This window comes from Oncorhynchus masou, chromosome 5 (genome assembly GCF_036934945.1).
Source record: "Oncorhynchus masou masou isolate Uvic2021 chromosome 5, UVic_Omas_1.1, whole genome shotgun sequence".
In the NCBI taxonomy this organism is placed as follows: Eukaryota; Metazoa; Chordata; class Actinopteri; order Salmoniformes; family Salmonidae; genus Oncorhynchus; species Oncorhynchus masou.
In genome coordinates this window covers 41,497,482-41,516,858 of record NC_088216.1, presented here as the reverse complement: position 1 = coordinate 41,516,858, position 19,377 = coordinate 41,497,482, and the positions used below count along the sequence as shown (strand labels likewise).

General features: G+C 43.3%; 1 protein-coding gene across 4 annotated transcripts in view; it reads right to left on the bottom strand.

Annotated features, from left to right (window-relative positions):
• Window positions 1-6,964: 6,964 nt before the first annotated feature.
• Window positions 6,965-19,377, bottom strand: part of LOC135539593 (copine-9-like) — a 196,252-nt gene continuing 183,839 nt past the window's right edge. For all 4 annotated transcript variants that reach the window (XM_064965564.1, XM_064965566.1, XM_064965567.1 and 1 more), the window contains 3 exons: window positions 16,260-16,362; window positions 16,038-16,095; window positions 6,965-8,293 (listed from right to left, as the gene is read on the bottom strand). In XM_064965564.1, the coding sequence (XP_064821636.1) occupies window positions 8,034-8,293; window positions 16,038-16,095; window positions 16,260-16,362 (421 nt within the window). In that variant the 3' untranslated portion in view covers window positions 6,965-8,033. The remainder of the gene's footprint in view (window positions 8,294-16,037; window positions 16,096-16,259; window positions 16,363-19,377) is intronic.

Here is a 19,377-nt window from a genome sequence, read left to right as displayed (position 1 = left end):
TTATGTCTGTCAAGCCTAGTTCAATGAGAGGGTTAAACTTATACAGTACACAGCACACAGCCGGATATTCATGCTTTATGCAAAAATATTCAACAGGTGATGTGAATTGAAGTTTACTTTGGTACTTTATAACACTGCTACACGCATGCACTATGTTTAAACGTTGTGTCTATTAGAATTGTATCTACTATTTTTAAATGCTCCATTATCGTTTTTGGTTCTTATATATATTTTTATTTTTTATTTTTTTTATTTCACCTTTATTTAACCAGATAGGCCAGTTGAGAACAAGTTCTCATTTACGACGGCGACCTAGCCAAGATAAAGCAAAACAGTGCGACACAAACAACAACACAGAGTTACACTTGGAATAAACAAACGTACAGTCAATAACACAATAGAAAAGTCTATATACAGTGTGTGCAAATTAAGTAAGATTAGGGATGAAAGGCAAGAAATAGGCCATAGTGGCGAAATAAATTACAATTTAGCAATTAAACACTGGAGTGATAGATGTGCAGAAGATGAATGTGCAAGTAGAGATACTGGGGTGCAAAGGAGCAAAAAAAAATAACAATATGGGGATGAGGTAGTTGGGTGGGCAATTCACAGATGGGCTATGTACAGGTGCAATGGTCTGTAAGCTGCTCTGACAGCTGATGCTTAAAGTTAGTGAGGGGGATATGAGTCTCCAGCTTCAGTGATTTTTGCAGTTCGTTCCAATCATTGGCAGCAGAGAACTGGAAGGAAATGTGGCCAAAGTAGGAATTGGCTTTGGGGATGACCAGGGAAATATACCTGCTGGAGCGCGTGCTATGGGGGGGTGCTGTTATGGTGACCAGTGAGCTGAGATAAGGTGGGGCTTTACCTAGCAAAGATTTATAGATGAGCTGGAGCCAGTGGGATTAGCGACGAATATGAAGAGAGGCCAAGCCAACGAGAAGCATACAGGTAGCAGTGGTGGGTAGTAAATGGGGCATTGGTGACAAATAGGATGGCACTGTGATAGACTGCATCCAATTTGCTGAGTAGAGTGTTGGAGGCTATTTTGTAAATTAATTCGCCAAAGTCAAGGATTGGTAGGATAGTCAGTTTTACGAGGGTATGTTTGGCAGAATGAGTGAAGGATGCTTTGTTGCCTTATAGGAAACCGCTTCTAGATTTAATTTTGGAGATGCTTAATGTGAGTCTGGAAGGAGAGTTTACAGTCTAACCAGACACGTAGGTATTTGTAGTTGTCCACATATTCTAAGTCAGAACCGTCCAGAGTAGTGATGCTAGACGGGCGGGCAGGTGCGGGCAGCGATCGGTTGAAAGAGCATGCATTTAGTTTTACTTGCATTTAAGAGCAGTTGGAGGCCACGGAACGAGAGTTGTGTGGCATTGAAGCTCGTCTGGAGGGTAGTTAACACAGTGTCCAAAGAAGGGCCAGATATATACAAAATGAATAGAAGTGGATCAGAGAATCACCAGCGACAAGAGCGGCATCATTGATGTATACAGAGAAAAGAGTCGGCCAGAGAATTGAACCCTGTGGCACCCCCCATAGAGACTACCAGAGGTCCGGACAACAGGCCCTCCGATTTGACACACTGAACTCTGTCTGAGAAGTATTTGGTGAACCAGGTGAGGCAGTCATTTGAGAAACCAAGGCTGTTGAGTCTGCCGATAAGAATGCTGTGATTGACAGAGTCAAAAGCGTTGGCCAGGTCGATGAATACGGCTGCACAACATTGTCTTTTATCGATGGCAGTTATGATGTCGTTTAGGACCTTGAGCGTGGCTGAGGTGCACCCATGACCAGCTCAGAAACCAGATTGCATAGCGGAGAAGGTACGGTGGGATTCGAAATGGTCGGTGATCTGTTTGTTAACTTGGCTTTCGAAGACCTTAGAAATGCAGGGTAGGATAGATATGGGTCTGTAACTGTTTTGGTCTATGGTGTCACCCCCTTTGAAGAGGGGGATGACCGCGGTAGCTTTCCAATCTTTCGGAATCTCAGACGATACAAAAGAGAGGTTGAACAGGCTGGAAATAGGGGTTGCAACAATTGCGGCGGATAATTTTAGAGAGGGTCCAGATTGTCTATCCCAGCTGATTTGTAGGGGTCCAGATTTTGCAGCTCTTTCAGAACATCAGCTATCTGGATTTGGGTGAAGGAGAAATGGGGGAGGCTTGTGCAAGTTGCTGTGGGGGGTGCAGAGCTGTTGACCGGGGTAGGGGTAGCCAGGTGGAAAGCATGGCCAGCCGTAGAAAAATGCTTATTGAAATTCTCAATTATCGTATATTTATCGGTGGTGACAGTATTTCCTAGCCTCAGAGCAGTGAGCAGCTGAGAGGAGGTGCTCTTATTCTCCATGGACTTTAATGTGTCCCAGAACTTTTTGGAGTTCGTGCTAATTTCTGCAAATTTCTGTTTGAATAAGCAAGTCTTTGCTTTCGTAACTGCCTGTGTGTATTGGTTCCAAACTTCCCTGAAAAGTTGCATATCGCGGGGGTTATTTGATGCTAATGCAGAACGCCACAGGATGTTTTTGTGCTGGTCAAGGGCAGTCAGGTATTGAGTAAACCAAGGGCTATATCTGTTCCTGGTTAAAAAAAATGGAATGGGGCATGCTTATTTAAGATGGTGAGGAAAGCACTTTTAAAGAATAACCAGGCATCCTCTACTGACGGAATGAGGTAAATATCCTTCCAGGATACCCGGGCCAGGTCGATTAGAAAGGCCTGCTCGCTGAAGTTTTTTAGGGAGCGTTTGACAGTGATGTGGGGTGGTCATTTGCCCGCGGATGCTTTACATGACGCAGGCAATGAGGCAGTGATCGCTGAGATCCTGGTTGTAGACAGCAGATGTGTATTTAAAGGGCAGGTTGGTCAGGATGATATCTATGAGGGTGCCCGTGTTTACGGATTTGGGGTTGTACCTGGTAGGTTCCATGATAATTTGGGAGAGATGGAGGGCATCTAGTTTAGATTGTAGGATGGCCGGGGTGTTAAGCATGTCCCAGTTTAGGTCACCCAACAGTGCAAACTCTGAAGATAAACAGGGGGCAATTAATTCACATATGATGTCCAGGGCACAGATGGGTGCTGAGGGGGGGCTGTAACAAATGGCAACAGTGAGAGACTTATTTCTGGAAAGGTGGCTTTTTAAAAGTAGAAGCTCGAACTGTTTGGGCACAGACCTGGATAGTGTGACAGAACTATGCAGGCTGTCTCTGCAGTAGATTGCAACTCCACCCCCTTTGGCAGGTCTATCTTGGCGGAGAATGTTATAGTTGGGGATGGACATTTCTGAATTTTTGGTGGCCTTCCTAAGCCGTTTTGGCAGTTCCTGTTTACTATACAGTGTACAATAAAGAATATTGACAGAATTCAATACACAATCCGATCTCATACAAAACCAACCCAGCATAGAACACTCATCAAATATTTATGAATGTTTTAGTCAATTTAAAATGTGAATAACGGTTATTCTCGATGACCACAACCATCAGAAATGTGTTGACTAATCAGGTTAGCGTTCAAAATAATGGAATTATGACTTGCATTGAATCAAATAAAAATAGAATCCTGCCTAACTCACACTTGTGGGATTATGACAGAATTAAGGCCACATATCCATATCCCTATGCCATAAATCATAAGACAACCCTTCATACCATTGTCTTATTCTATAGCCCCTGTTGACCTACTCTTACAATGTCCTAAGTGCTTGATCATTCCCCAAAAGTTTGGTGACAAATGTTTCCCTAATGGTTCATCTCTTCCCAGGGTATCTAAGGGCCACTTCCCAATATGATTTAAGTCCAAAATTCTCCTTAAGTGCTGTAGGAAAATGTAACGACGGCATTTGGCACGACATCAACAAACTGTTGTTGTGCAATTTACTTACAGAGAAATCAAATTTGTGTCAGTTTTTGGAACATCCCCAGAAAGCTGTCAGAAGGTTAATTAATGACTTTTTAGTAGTAGTAACTATCACTATGGTGGAGTGAGTGAGTGAGTGAGTGAGTGAGTGAGTGAGTGAGTGAGTGAGTGAGTGAGTGAAAGAAAAGAGAGAAGAACGTGTGTATGCAGTAAAAGAGAGAGAAATCAAACAAGTCAGAATAGAGACTTGACTGTGAACAAAACCTCTGCGTTTGAATGATCCGTTATAGTCAGGAATTTCTCAAAGAAAAAATATATAATAACAAGACAAGTAGGCCTACAAAACAATGACATGCACTGTAAATAAACTTGTGTAGATCCTATGAGCCCAGCCAAAATAATGAAAAATTATAGACCCATATCTTGGAAACCAGAGCTGTGGCGGAAAGAAACCATGCATAAATATGCAGAGTAAATCAGCCCATTGCAACTCCCTCGAAACAGGCTTAGTGGCGAGGGACCACACTTTTGAGAACAACATGCTGAGGCACAATCTCTTTCACTCCTCTCCTCTTTCTAGCAAAAATGGAGTGACAGAAAGTTGACCCTGATGCTTTGACATGTTTGAAAGACGGAGCAGGTTTTGCCACCATTGACCAAAAGCTTGGAAAGGTTTACATTTGGAAGGAGGAAATCAAGGAGAAGTAAAAAATAGTGACTAGGTACTGTGGTATATTCAGACCAGTGTTTGGGTCAGAAGGAACCTGTGCAGTGACGTCACTGCTCAAGCTATTTCCATCTCAAGACGATTTTTAATTTCCAACCCGTCATTGGAAAGATCAAGACTTCGCTCTCAACAGGAGTACGCATTGCCAGCCAGCAGGCCCTTAAGTTATTTCAATATTCACACATCCTGTCTCTGAATTTATTTTCTGATCTGTAATATAGAGCTTTCACAGGCCATCATATGAAACATGTATACATTTCAACACGTGGAATAAATCAGTAATATAGAGAATATATTTATCATGAGGTAACGTGGCTAAGATATCCAACTACATACATACATACATATAGTGAGGACTGGCATAAAACAATATAATCACTTTTCAATCGCCCCCTGGACAAGAGGAACAAGTCCTTAAACAAGGACATGTCGTACAGATATATGAACACAATGGGCATTTCTCAATATGCATACTACCGTGCTGCACACTCTCACGCTCCGAGTGCATTCTCCGGCTATGTTCTCTTGAGTACATAATTGTGAGGACGAGAGTGTGGAGAATGCATAAAACAATAAATTTGAGAAGCACTCGCACTCCCTCTACCGTACTACCTCACAATTCCCCTCCCCATTCACTGAACCTTCTTCTTCCAGCCAGGGCAATGGCAACAATAGACGACACAAGATATACACAAAGCAAACGTTTTACTTTCTAATTAGTTTCTAATCAGCTAGATCTGTGGATCTTAATAATCTAGCTAGCCAGCTAGTTAAACAGGCAAAAATTACTTAAAACTAATTTTATGCAAGGTAGATGTACAGTTGAAGTCGGAAGTTTACATACACTTACGTTGGAGTCATTAAAACTTGTTTTTCAACCACTCCACAAATTTCTTGTTAACAAACTATAGTTTTTGCAAGTCGGTTAGGACATCTACTTTGTGCATGACACAAGTAATTTTTCCAACAATTGTTTACAGACAGATTATTTCACTTATAATTCACTGTATCACAATTCCAGTGGATCAGAAGTTTACATACACTAAGTTGACTGTGCCTTTAAACAGTTTGGAAAATTCCAAAAAATGATGTCATGGCTTAGAAGCTTCTGATGGCTACATTACATCCTTTGAGTCAATTGGAGGCGTACCTGTGGATGTATTTCAAGGCCAACCTTCAAACTCAGTGCCTCTTTGCCTGACATAATGGGAAAATCAAAAGAAATCAGCCAAGACCTCAGAAAAAAATTGTAGACCTCCACAAATCTGGTTCATCCTTGGGAGCAATTTCCAAATGCCTGAAGGTACCACGTAAACAATAGTACGCAAGTATAAACACCATGGGACCACGCAGCCGTCAGACAGCTCAGGAAGGAGACGCGTACTGTGCAAATCAATCCCAGAACAACAGCAAAGGACCTTGCGAAGATGCTGGAGGAAACAGGTACAAAAGTATCTATATCCACAGTAAAACAAGTCCTATATTGACATAACCTACAAACCTGACTCAGTCCCACCAGCTCTGTCAGGAGAAATGGACCGAAATTCACCCAACGTATTGTGGGAAGCTTGTGGAAGGCTACCCGAAATGTTTGACCCAAGTGAAATAATTTAAAGGCAATGCTCAGATAGTAATTGAGTGTATGTAAACTTCTGACCCACTGGGAATGTGATGAAAGAAATAAAAGCTGAAATAAATAATTCTCTCTACTATTATTCTGACATTTCACATTCTTAAAATAAAGTGGTGATCCTAACTGACCTAAGGCATGGCATTGTTGCTCGGATTAAATGTCAGGAATTGTGAAAAACTGAGTTTAAATGTTTTTGGCTAAGGTGTATGTAAACTTCCGACTTCAACTGTACATATTTCATTGGTAGCTACCAATTCTTCAAGGCTTGCTAGCTAGCCAGTTAGCCCTATTGACTTACTATGAACTTACCCATTCACTGAACCATCTTCCAGTCAGGTCAACAATGGCAATAGTAACGAAACAAGATATACACAAAGCAACCTTTTTACTTCATAACTATCAGCTAGCATAATAATGTAGCTAACCAGATATTTTAACATGCAAAAATGATCTAAAACTAATATTATGTGAGATATATTCTTTGTGGGTTGCTAGCTAACAATTATTTGTGGCTATCTGGCTAGCTAACAGTACTAGTTGCTAGCCAGTTAGCCCTATTGACCTATTATGGGCTTGTAATATATGGTATGTAGGCAGATAAACATGGCAAAATGAACAATGCCTGTATTTATTAACGTATCAAAATAAAATATTATAGTCAGGCAACATATGAGATGTGAATAAGCAACATTTCATTCTGAATAGGAGTGTATTTTCTCTTGCTTCAGCTCAAATAATGGCCACCATTGATTTCAATACATTTTGTCATTTTTTACGTGGTTGCATCATATTTCTTTGCATACTTTCCGTTGAAGCTTGCATTGATGCAAGCTTCAAAATAAGTACAAATGGAGTACACATTCCAGAAGTGCCCTCTGTGCTCCGTTTCGCATACTTTGACTTCAACTCATACTCTGACCCTCCCGTGCTCCAATTTGCGTGCTCGGAGCACGGTAGTATGCATTTTGAGAAACACCCAATGACTCCAGATGCCGAGGCTGAGACCTCAACCGTCCAGAGACGCCATCTTGTTACCGTCTCCCTTGTTTTGCGAAACTCATCCAAAAGCTTTCAGAAATGCCCTGAGAAGAAACCAAACATGAATAGACTTCCTGTGCCTTTCACTTGTTTTGGATATTAACCGGCTGTCCCACTTTCTTCAATGTTTGTACAGTGTCATTATACACATGGAAATATACATTGGCCAGAGAGTGGACAAAGTAAAGTACTGCCATTGCAACCCAAGTGGCCAATTTGTTTCTGTTTTGGACCACAAAAGATGTGAGAATGAAACACTCATTGCATGCGTGGCTAGTGAGGCATAGGAAAAAAGGTGAACATCGATCGCTCTTTCTGTCTGTTGAGAAACCCACAAATTCTTGCTTTTTACAACGTTTAACGGTGACTGTTCCTTGACCCCTGCATATAAAAAGAAGCTAAGGGGTCAGTGAGGGGTTGGCAACCACGGAAGCAGTTCCAACAGTTCTCACTCCAAAGGTCATGCTCCATTTGACCCTTGTTAAGCTGTACAGTTGTTACATCACAGCATGGCGGTGTTCACCAGACAGGAAATCGCTACTGCAGTGTGTGTGTGTGTGTGTGTGTGTGTGTGTGTGTGTGTGTGTGTGTGTGTGTGTGTGTGTGTGTGTGTGTGTGTGTGCGCGTGCATTCGTGCGTTCGTGCGTGCGTATGTGTACCCCAACGGCTTCAGTGTGTGTCTCTTCAGGTATTTGCTGCAACTGAAAATGGTCCAAACAATGTCTCTAAACCCAAGAACCAAAGACCCCCACCCAAACCCCTCTCTCAGATGCTCAGCTTGTGGAGTCCTGGCGGGGTGGTGGTGGAGGAGGCGAGCCGGGGCTCGATGTCCCTCGTCTTCATGAAACCCAGCAGCTGCTCAGGGATTTCTGCCAACACGTCCTTGGCCAGCCGTGCCATGCTCAGCACCTGGTTGCCCTGGCGGTCTATGTAGTCCCGGAAAGGTACAAACTGGACTATGTCTCGCTCGGCAATGCGCCCCTTAGAGGACACTCTGACCTCGTCACCATCCAGTTCCTCCATCGCTATGAAGCAGAAACAGACAGAGGGAGAGGTAGAGAAATGGGGTAGAGGCAGGGAAAGAGAGAGAGTTAGAGACAGAGTGAGAGTCATAGACAGACAGAGACAGAGAGAGTCAGACAGAGAGTCAGGGACAGAGACAGAGATGACATCACGTAAATCCATTCTTAGACAGAATGTTGTTTGTGTTATTAATGTGTATTGGATTTGTGATAAATATGGCACCCTACCAGTGGAGGCTGCTGAGGGGAGAATGGCTCATAATAATGGCCGGAACGGATCAATTGGAATGGCATCAAACAGCTGGAAACCATATGTTTGATGTTTTTGAAACCATTCCGCTGATTCCGCTCCAGTCATTACCATGAGCCCATTCTCCCCAATTAAGGTGCCACCAGCCTCCTGTGTCACTTTGTTTGCCAAAAGCGCAACTAATAATATAATAGTAGGTCAAAGACATAATTCTGTACATGAAAGCCCCAGAGCAAACATATTTTAAAAACATCTTCCTGAAACTTCATTCTTACATTATTAGGAGTGATTTTAATATAACCAACGGCATCCATATTAGGAACTATTTTCTGAGAACCGACAACATCCTAATGTGGATGCCGTAACTTTCTAACAGACAACATCATGAATACTAATATCTATTTTGGTGGCGAGAAGATGTGGGTCCATCTTATCTGGTGTACTGGAGTAGAGAGGAGCTGGGAGGCAGATGCCTGGCCATGCCTGTGGGACTATACAGTTGGGTTCACACTGATGTCTTTGAGAGAGTGTGCCTCAGCCATGGGCAGCAACCCAGAACTCCTCAATACCCACCCACCCTCCCTCATCTCCTCTCCTCCAGGACCAGTAATCTGAAAAGCACTGGATAAATAAAGGCAATGGGCTGGAGACCTATCCAGTGCTTTCACCTATGGCTGTAGGGTATAGCAGTGCAGAGAGGAAGAGAGAGGGGGTAAAGGGACAGCAGGATGGCAGGAAAGTGGGCCAGGTGTCTAGGGTAAACCCAGACATGTGGGGGGCATCCCCTGAGTCACTGACTTATACAAAGCCTTCTGCTCCCTTGAATGTCGCACGCACGCACGCACGCACACGCACACACACACACACACACACACACACACACACCACCTTCTGTTTGCCATGAAAGTTACACACAGGAACAAGCGTGCTAACAGAGTACACACACACACCTTCTGTTTCCCATGAATTTCACACCCATGAATGTGTGTGTGTACACGCAGGCGCAGGAGTGCTTGGTACACACTGATGATGCACATACGTTCACTCCACACACATATGCACACAAACATCTACAGGTACACAGGTGCATCCAAACAGATGCCCACATGCAGACTTCATGGGAACATGGGAGGCATTTTGGAGAGAGGAACATGGCATGATGGAATGATTCGAAGAGGGGAAGGATAAGAGAGGAGAGGATGGGAATAGCAGAGGAGAGAGGAGAGGAGATGCGTTGCACTCAAGCATATGTGCGAGAGACAGTCTGTTTGCACAGGCTCCCTGTGGAGAGAAAGAGCTCCCAGTTCCCTCTGACTGAGCAAGAGGAGGATAAGAGAGCGTAGATGAGTCAAATACCCCTCCACCTATAGACCACTTAAAGTTATGCTGATTTCCCAACCACCACACAATCTGGAGCAATCAGTCAAACTATCACAAACCAATACTCTAGTGATTTAATTTATACACTTTTAAATCGCTCTGTCTCACACACACACACACTAGAGACTCACACATAGGCACGAGCATGCATGCACACACATACACACACAACCCCTACGGCAGCTACCCCTGACCCCTCGCACAGCCCTGTGTAGTTTGTAATAGGTCCCAAAGAGACCCCCTTGTCGTTAGGCATGAATAATTTCCCCTTTTCTGCTTCCTTTCCCCAACTACCGGCAGTATCTTTAATTCAAATCACTTAGCCAATTAACTTTTGGAATAGGCATAATGCATAATAAGTGTGCTCCAGTGTTTGCACATTTACTTAGGGAGTGACTTTTTTGTTTTGCTGCTCTCTTGCTAGCTGAAGAGCTTCAGCTTTCCAGCACAACTCTTTCTCACTATGCCAGGAGGAGTGTACACAGCAGTGGCAGTCGGTGCCGTTTAAGATGAGGGAGGACGGACAATTTTTTTTGTTGTTGTTGATTAGCATGGTCTTCTTTCTATTTCAGGTATGTTTATCCACGCTTTGTTCCATTTGCTTCCGTTTAAGAAACGTTTTTCAACAGAATCGGCGGAATGAATACATCACATGAACACACGCAAACACAGTTCACATTCATAGCAGCCACATACAAACAGCATGATCACTTTCTAATAGACCTGGCCGGGGTATCCTGGAATGACATTGACCTCATCCCGTCAGTAGATGATGCCTGGCTATTCTTTAAAAGTGCCTTCCTCACCATCTTAAATAAGCATGCCCCTCTCAATTTTTTTTAACTAGGAATAGATATAGTCCTTGGTTCACGCCAGACCTGTCTGCCCTTGACAAGCACAAAAACATCCTGTGGCGTTCTGCATTAGCATCGAATAGCCCCCGTGATATGCAACTTTTCAGGGAAGTTAGGAACAAATACACACAGGCAGTTAGAAAAGCTAAGCTAAGGCAAGATTTTTCAAACAGAAATTTGCATCCTGTAGTACTAACTCAAAAAAGTTCTGGGACACTGTAAAGTCCATGGAGAATAAGAGCACATCCTCCCAGCTGCCCACTGCTCTGAGGCTAGGAAACATTGTCACCACCGATAAATCCACTATAATTGAGAATTTCAATAAGCATTTCTCTAGGGCTGGCCATGCTTTCCACATGGCTACCCCTACCCCGGTCAACTGCCCGGCACCCTACACAGCAACCCGCCAAAGCCCCCACCATTTATCCTTTACCCCAGTCCAGATAGCCGATGTTCTGAAAGAGCTAGACAATCTGGACCCTCTCTTTCTAAAATTATCTGCCGAAATTGTTGCAACCCCTATTACTAGCCTGTTCAACCTCACTTTTGTATCGTTTCCAAAGATTGGAAAGCTGCTGCGGTTATCCCCCTCTTCAAAGGGGGTGACACTCTAGACCCAAACTGCTACAGACCTATATCTATCCTACCCTGTCTTTCTAAGGTCTTCGAAAGCCAAGTTAACAAACAGATTACTGACCATTTTCTATCCCACCGTACCTTCTCCGCTATGCAATCTGGTTTCAGAGCTGGTCATGGGTGCACCTCAGCCACGCTCAAGGTTCTAAACGTCATCCTAACCGCCATCGATAAGAGACATTAATGTGCAGCCGTATTCATTGACCTGGCCAAGGCTTTCGACTCTGTCAATCACAACATTCTTATTGGCAGACTCGACAGCCTCGGTTTCTCAAATGATTGCCTTGCCTGGTTTACCAACTACTTCTCTGATAGAGTTCAGTGTGTCAAATCGGAGGGCCTGTTGTCTGGACCTCTGACAGTCTCTATGGGTGTGCCACAGGGTTCAATTCTCGGGCCGACTCGCTTTTCTGTATACATCAATGATGTTGCTCTTGCTGCTGGTGATTCTCTGATCCACCTCTACGCAGACGACACCATTCTGTATACTTCTGGCCCCTCCTTGGACACTGTGTTAACTAACCTCCAGACGAGCTTTAATGCCATACAACTCTCCTTCCGTGGCCTCCAACAGCTCTTAAACGCAAGTAAAACTAAATGCATGCTTTTCAATCAATCGCTGCCCACACCTGCTCACCCGTCCAGCATCACTACTCTGGACGGCTCTGACTTAGAATACGTAGACAACTACAAATACCTGGGTGTCTGGTTAGACTGTAAACTCTCCTTCCAGACTCGCATTAAGCATCTCCAATCCAAAATTAAATCTAGAATGGGCTTCCTATATCGCAACAAAGCATCCTTCACTCATGCTGCCAAACATACCCTCGTAAAACTGACGATCCTACCGATCCTCAACTTCGGTGATGTCATCTATAAAATAGCCTCCAACACTCTACTCAACAAACTGGTTGCAGTCTTTCACAGTGCAATTTGTTTTGTCACCAAAGCCCCATACACTACCCACCATTGCGACTTGTACGCTCTCGTTGGTTGGCCCTCGCTTCATACTCGTCGCCAAACCCAAGTCTCTGCTAGGTAAAGCCTCGCCTTATCTCAGCTCACTGGTCACCATAGCAGCACCCACTCCTAGCACGCGCTCCAGCAGGCATATCTCACTGGTCACCCCCAAAGCCAATTCCTCCTTTTTCGTCTTTCCTTCCAGTTCTCTGCTGCCCATGACTGGAACGAATTGCAAAAATCTCTGAAGCTGGAGACTCACATCTCCCTCACTAGCTTTAAGCACCAGCTGTCAGAGCAGTTTACAGATCACTGCACCTGTACTTAGCCTATCTGTAAACAGCCCATCAATCTACCTACCTCATCCCCATACTGGTATTTATTTATTTATTTTGCTCATTTGCACGCCAGTATCTCTACCTGCACATTCATCTTCTACCGATCTACCATTCCAGTGTTGAATTGCTATATTGTAAATACTTCGCCACCATGGCCTATATATTTCCTTATAACTTACCTCATTTGCACTCACTGTATATAGACTTTTTGTTTTATTTTGTTCTACTGTATTATTGACTGTATGTTTTGTTTATTCCATGTGTAACTCTGTGTTGTTGTATGTGTCGAATTGCTACGCTTTATCTTGGCCAGGTCGCAGTTGCAAATGAGAACTTGTTCTCAACTAGCCTACCTGGTTAAATAAAGGTGAAATAAAAAAATAAAAAATAAAAACTTTACTCATTGTAATTCCCTCTCGCATGTACACGCTCTCCTCCTCTCTCACATTTTCCCTTCGCTTGTGGACAACACATCAGCTGTCTGTGACCAGGTGAAAAAACCTTTCCAAGCCAAACATTCATATCATAACCGCTAACCACTACACACAGCCTACATCATTGTCACCATATTAGCTAGCTAACATCATTGTCAACATAGCTAATAGAACTAACGCATTAGTAAACCCTCTACAGTAATGCAGGATAGTCAGCAAACAGTTTAGCAGTTACACAGGCGGCCCTGGTGGCAATAAATTAATAAAACCAAAAGCCCAGTGTTGGATAGCCATAGCCCGCTAGCTAACATAACATCATTCTCTACTTGAGTATGCTAAACTAGCTAGCTGCATTTGCTAGCTAAGTAAGTGAAAGGGAAAAAATACTATAAAATATAGCTCTCTCTTTCTATCTCTCTTGCTTCTCCTTCATTTTTGAAGAAATGTATTTGTTCAAAACTGTTAATTAAACTATTCTCCTTCTCTCTGAGTCAACTACTTACCACATTTTATGCACTGCAGTGCTAGCTAGTTGTAGCTTATGCTTTCAGTACTAGATTCATTCTCTGATCCTTTTTTTGAACAGGCCTTTTGACCATAGGGCTCTGGTCAAAAGTAGTACACTATACTCTTAGAAAAAAAGGGTCCCAAAAGGGTTCTTTGGCTTTCCCTAAAGGCAAACTCTTTTTGGTTCCAGGTAGAATCCTTTTGGTTCCAGGTAGAACTCTTTTGGGTTCCATGTAGGACCCTCTGGGGAGAGGGTTCTACATGGAACCCAATAGGGTTCTACCTGTAACCAAAAAGGGTTCTTCAAAGGGTTCTCCTATGGGGACAGCCTAAGAAGATTTTTAGGTTCTAGATAGCACCTTTGTGTAAATAGGGAATAAGGTGCAATTTAGGAAGCATCCACAATCCCGTTCCTTGGTTTTGCCATTATCGAGTTGTGGCTGACTATTGGCCAATATGGGGAATATATAGGGAATAGTGTGCCATTTCAAGATTGTGCAACAGCTGCAATTGCATCATTATCCAATGATTGACATGAGTATGGTAGGCAGAGAAGGATATCACTCAAACCAAGTTCTCTGCCGCTGCATATTGTAACTAAAATAAAATGGTAACACAACAGAAATGGGACTCAAGGTACACTCTTAGAAAAAATGTGTTCCTTGTTTTTCCCATAGGAGAACCCTATTTGGTTCCAGGTAGAACCATTTTGTGGTGAAAGAGGATCTACTTAGAACATTTAAGTGGTGTAAGAGTTTAACGTAGAACCTTGTATTAGTGAATGAGTTCCAACAACAAAAAATGTATTTCCAGAAGGTTCTCCTATGGGGACAATTAAATAACCCTTTATGGTTCTAGGTAGCACCTTCTTTTCTAAGAGTAACATGATAATGAAGTAAAAAAATGCAAACATCCTTTGCATGAATGGATTGTTTTGTGCAGAGTTTACCCACACATGGTACTATTATTCAGCTCTGCCGTTAACCTTCTGAGCTTAAGCTAGGTGACCCAGATAACAAAGCCTCAGTGGAAGTCTGATATATCAGGCGTGTTAATCCGGCACCATATGGGGAAAAATGGACTGAAACAGGGAGGGAATAGATGGGTTGGCTGACAACGTCACGAATATTACGCACGTGCATCGATGTGGCCGGAAGCCACGTTTTTATGATTCTGAATGGTCAGATAGCAACAGTGACAAGAAGATACCATGTGGGGAATCGTAGGTGGCTCGTTTCATCTTGTTATTGATACCATGTCTTGTTTTGAGGTGTTTTGACTGATTTCATGTTAATGTTAATATGTCTCAAATTCGCTAGCTAGCTAACCAACAAATGTAACAATGTTTTTGAGACAAGTGCTCATTGTGCAATAAACATTTGAGGATTAAATATAGTTTAAATGTTGTCAACAATCTAAGCCAACCCTGTCTGTACCCCATAGTTGCGCACGTGCTGGTTTTGTTGCTAAACAACCAACCCATCTATTGCTAATTTCGTGTTCAATTGCCCTACTCAATATGACCTAGGACTCACTTACTCTGAGTTCCTCTCCACCGAGAGACATGACACAGGAGTCACGACCTGTTACCACATGAGACTAATGCTAAGGATTCTTTGGGAAGGGGGAAGGAATCAACACATTCCTCTTCCTGGAAATCAACTGATAGTATCTTTTTTAATTGTTTTTAATTTTAAATTTATTTTTATTTTTAGTTATTTTATTCCTTTTGTTTTTCAATTTTAGGAGTCGTTTTTTTTTTGGGGTGGATCAGCTTTAATATTGCAGATAGATTGTTACTTCCATCAATGTAATTGTCTGCATCATTTCCAATCCCCCATATATTTTTGGGGTATATACAGTATAAACATGCATACACATACACATATATATATATACAACTGATTTACCTCACCTGGTTCACCATTTGGCTGGAGTTTGCACTTTAGGAGCAATGGAATGGGGTCAAATAAGCAAACTCCGCCTACCTGGTGCCCTAGGCAAACTAAAAAAAAAAAAACTATTTGGGTGTGCAGGTTTTGGTTCTACCCGTACTCAAGCTGCTCTTCAGGATCAAATCAAATGTGTTAAAAGAGTCGAAGAGGGATGAAGCAGAAGCCTGTACCGCTCCATACCAGGAGATGTGGGTGTCCTTGCTGTATATCTATGATAGGGGGAGATACATTTGGAAGAAAGGGAGAGCAGGAAGGGGATTCACCAGTTCCTAAAACTTCTGGGAAGGAGATTGCAGTTGTTCTGTCACCTACCCTGCTGATCTTTAGTGCACTTCACAGACAGTGACACATTGACAGCCTAGCATTGAGAGAAGAACAGAAGCTGGGTCAGCACCATGCAATTTAAAGCCCCCCCCACCGGACAGACACTTACCATCAAACTCAGCAGGACCCACTCCCACTATGATGATAGACATGGGCAGAGCGGCAGCCTGCGGAGGAAAATCACACACACACACACACACACACACACACACACATGCACGCACAGGAAATTATATCATTATGACGTCCCGTGCCACATTTTGGGACACACACAAACTTAAGGCCCACCAATGTCAACAACACACATTACTGAGTTGTGATGAACACTCACATTGACCACAGCCTCCTTGGTCTGCACCATATCTGAGATGACTCCGTCTGTGATCATCAACAGCACAAAGTACTGGGATCCGTCAGTCACATCCTCAGCACACCTGCACGGAACAACACAGCACAGGTTGAAACACAAATCAAACCAAATCGTATTTGTCATGTGCGCCCTTTCCAAATTAGTAACACAAGAGGAATAAAATAAAATACACAAGAATGGTGCTATGTACATGGAGTACCAGTGCCAGATCAATATGCAGAGGTACGAGGTACTTGAGGTGGATATGTACATGAAGGCAGGGTAAAGTAACTAGGCATCAGGATAGATAATAATACGAGTTAAATAAAGAACAGAGCAGCAGCGGCAAATGATGAGTGTAAAAGTGTGTGAGTGTGCGTGTGTCATATGTATGTGTGTTTGTGTTGTGTCGGTGTGTGTGTGTGTTGTGTGAGTGTGTAATGTATGTGAACGTGTGTGGGTTTTGTGTGGGAGTGTCAATGTAGTGTGTGTGTGTGTGTGTGTGTGTGTGTGTGTGTGTGTGTGTGTGTGTGTGTGTGTGTGTGTGTGTGTGTGTGTGTGTGTGTGTGTGTGTGTGTGTGTGGGTGTATATGGTTTGTATATATAGTCTAGTGAGTTTGCGTAGGGTCAGTGGAAGGTAGAGTCATTGCAGATCGTGTGTGTACCATTCATTTACTATTTGGCAGTCCGGCTATTTTATTTAGCAGTCTTATGGCTTGGGGGTAGAAGCTGTCTCGGAGTCTGTTGGTCCGAGATCCATACCGTTTTGAACAGTCTATGGCTTGGGGGGCTTTGGCAATTTTTCGGCCCTTCCTCTCACGTTCTGACCTTAGTTCCTTTATTATGTCTTTGTGTTAGTTTGGTCAGGGCGTGAGTTGGGTTGGGTAGTCTATGTTCTTTTTTCTATGTTGTGTTTTTGTGTTTGGCCTGGTATGGTTCTCAATCAGAGGCAGGTGTCATTCGTTGTCTCTGATTGAGAATCATACTTAGGTAGCCTGTTTTCCCCATTTTAGCTGTGGGTGATTGTTTCTGTTTTCTGTGTCTTCACCATACAGGACTGTTTAATTTTCGTCTTTCACTTTGTTATTTTCGTGTTCACTGTCTTTTCATTAAAAATGATTAGCAGTTATCATGCTGCACATTGGTCCGATCTGTCATACTCCTCGTCAGAGGAACACGAATTGCGTTACACTTCCTCTGACACCGCCTGATATAGAGGTCCTGGATGGCAGGGAGCTTTGCCCCAGTTATGTTCTTAACTGTCTGCACCATCCTGTGTAGCGCATTGCAGTCAAGGGCGGTGCATTTGCCATACCAAACGGGGATGCAGCCAGTCAAGATGGCCTTGATGGTGCAGTGGTAGAACTCTCAGCCTCTTGACATAGAAGTGTGTTGCGTTGTTTAGAGTGTTGCCATAGAAGTTGTAGCTGTCGTGTTTGTGTCTGAGCCAGTTGGCTAGTGCGTCTGCGTGTGGGACAGAGATGGTAGCTAATGGTAAGACACCGCAGGGCGGACAAAACCCGCTGGCTGACTGTTTGATTGGACGGAGACCCGCTAGCTGACTGCCTGATTGGCTCACTCTCACCGTCTGGATGGAGGGGGAAGAGGAAAAGAATGGAGGGTAAATGGCACCTCTCTCTCTCTGTCGGGTAATATCCCATCCTCGCTATCTGTCTGTGTCTAGTTCTCTCTCACTAGTGTGTGAAAGTCTCTCTCCTTATCTCTCTTCCGTCCGTCCGTCCGTCCGTCCGTCTCTCACTATCTCTGTATGTATGCATTTGTCAGTCTCTCTCTCTCTCTCTCTCTCTCTCTCTCTCTCTCAAACACACACAGACAAAATCATCTATTAACTTACATTCTACATAGTATATCAACATTACAAGTGAAATAAAGGACAAGTCAGGAATGCATTAGAGAATGGTTGAATCAGCTGACATGTACAGGAAGAAAGATTGTGGGCCTTTCACTACAGTACATGTAGCCCCATTTCTGGAAACACTCCATGGGAGAGGTGGGTGTTGTTAGAGAACCAAAATGTTTCCCAGAGACTCTTGTTTCTAACTTCACTCAAGGTGTGATGTGGATGTGGTAGTTATTACTCCAGTCTCCAGGCTGCTGTTTGGAGTTATATTAGGTAAAGGAGCCCAGAGAGCGGCTTGATTCACCCCCACACCTCACATGTGGACACATCCACATGACTGGAGGGCCTTCCTCCTCCTCATCATCACCATCTCTGTCCCACAAGCAGCTGCATGGGCCAACCCGGGGTGGAGGATGAGCCAAATGAGGGTGGAGGAGGAGGATGACAAAGCATAATGAGTGGAATGGAGAGAGACTTTTGAGAAAGGGTGAGAGAGAGGACGATGGAGAGGAGAGACAGAAAGAGAGAAAGAAAGGAAGTGAGAAAGAGAGGAGGGAGAGAGAGAGAGAGAAAGAGTAGGAAAGGAGATGAACGGAAATGTGACAACGCAAGATGAGGGCTAAAGGACAAAAATGAGATAATACATAATAGCCAATAATAAAGGAATAAGAGAAAGAAAGAGAGACAGAGACAATACGTGAAAGAGAACAATTATATTATTAATCTCATTTCCTCAAACAGGTGCTAATCATCAGCTATATCATCATCATCATTATGCTAATATAGCACCATATTGAACGAGAATTCATGAAGTTCTTGCGTCCACAGTCGAGCCACAGCACCCCACTCTATCAAGTTATGCAAAAGAGATGCCGCATTCACTGGAAAGTATATTGCCATACTTATATACACTCAGTATACCAAACATTAGGAACACCTTCCTAATATTGAGTTGCACCCCCACCCCAAAACACACTTCTATGTTTAGACAACGCAACACTTCTATGTCAACAGTCTAGACAACGCAACACTTCTATGACAACAGCCTAGACAACGCAACACTTCTATGACAACAGCCTAGACAACGCAACACTTCTATGACAACAGCCGAGACAACACATCTACGACAACAGTCTAGACAACGCAACACTTCTATGACAACAGCCTAGACAACACAACACTTCTATGACAACAGCCTAGACAACGCAACACTTCTATGACAACAGCCGAGACAACATA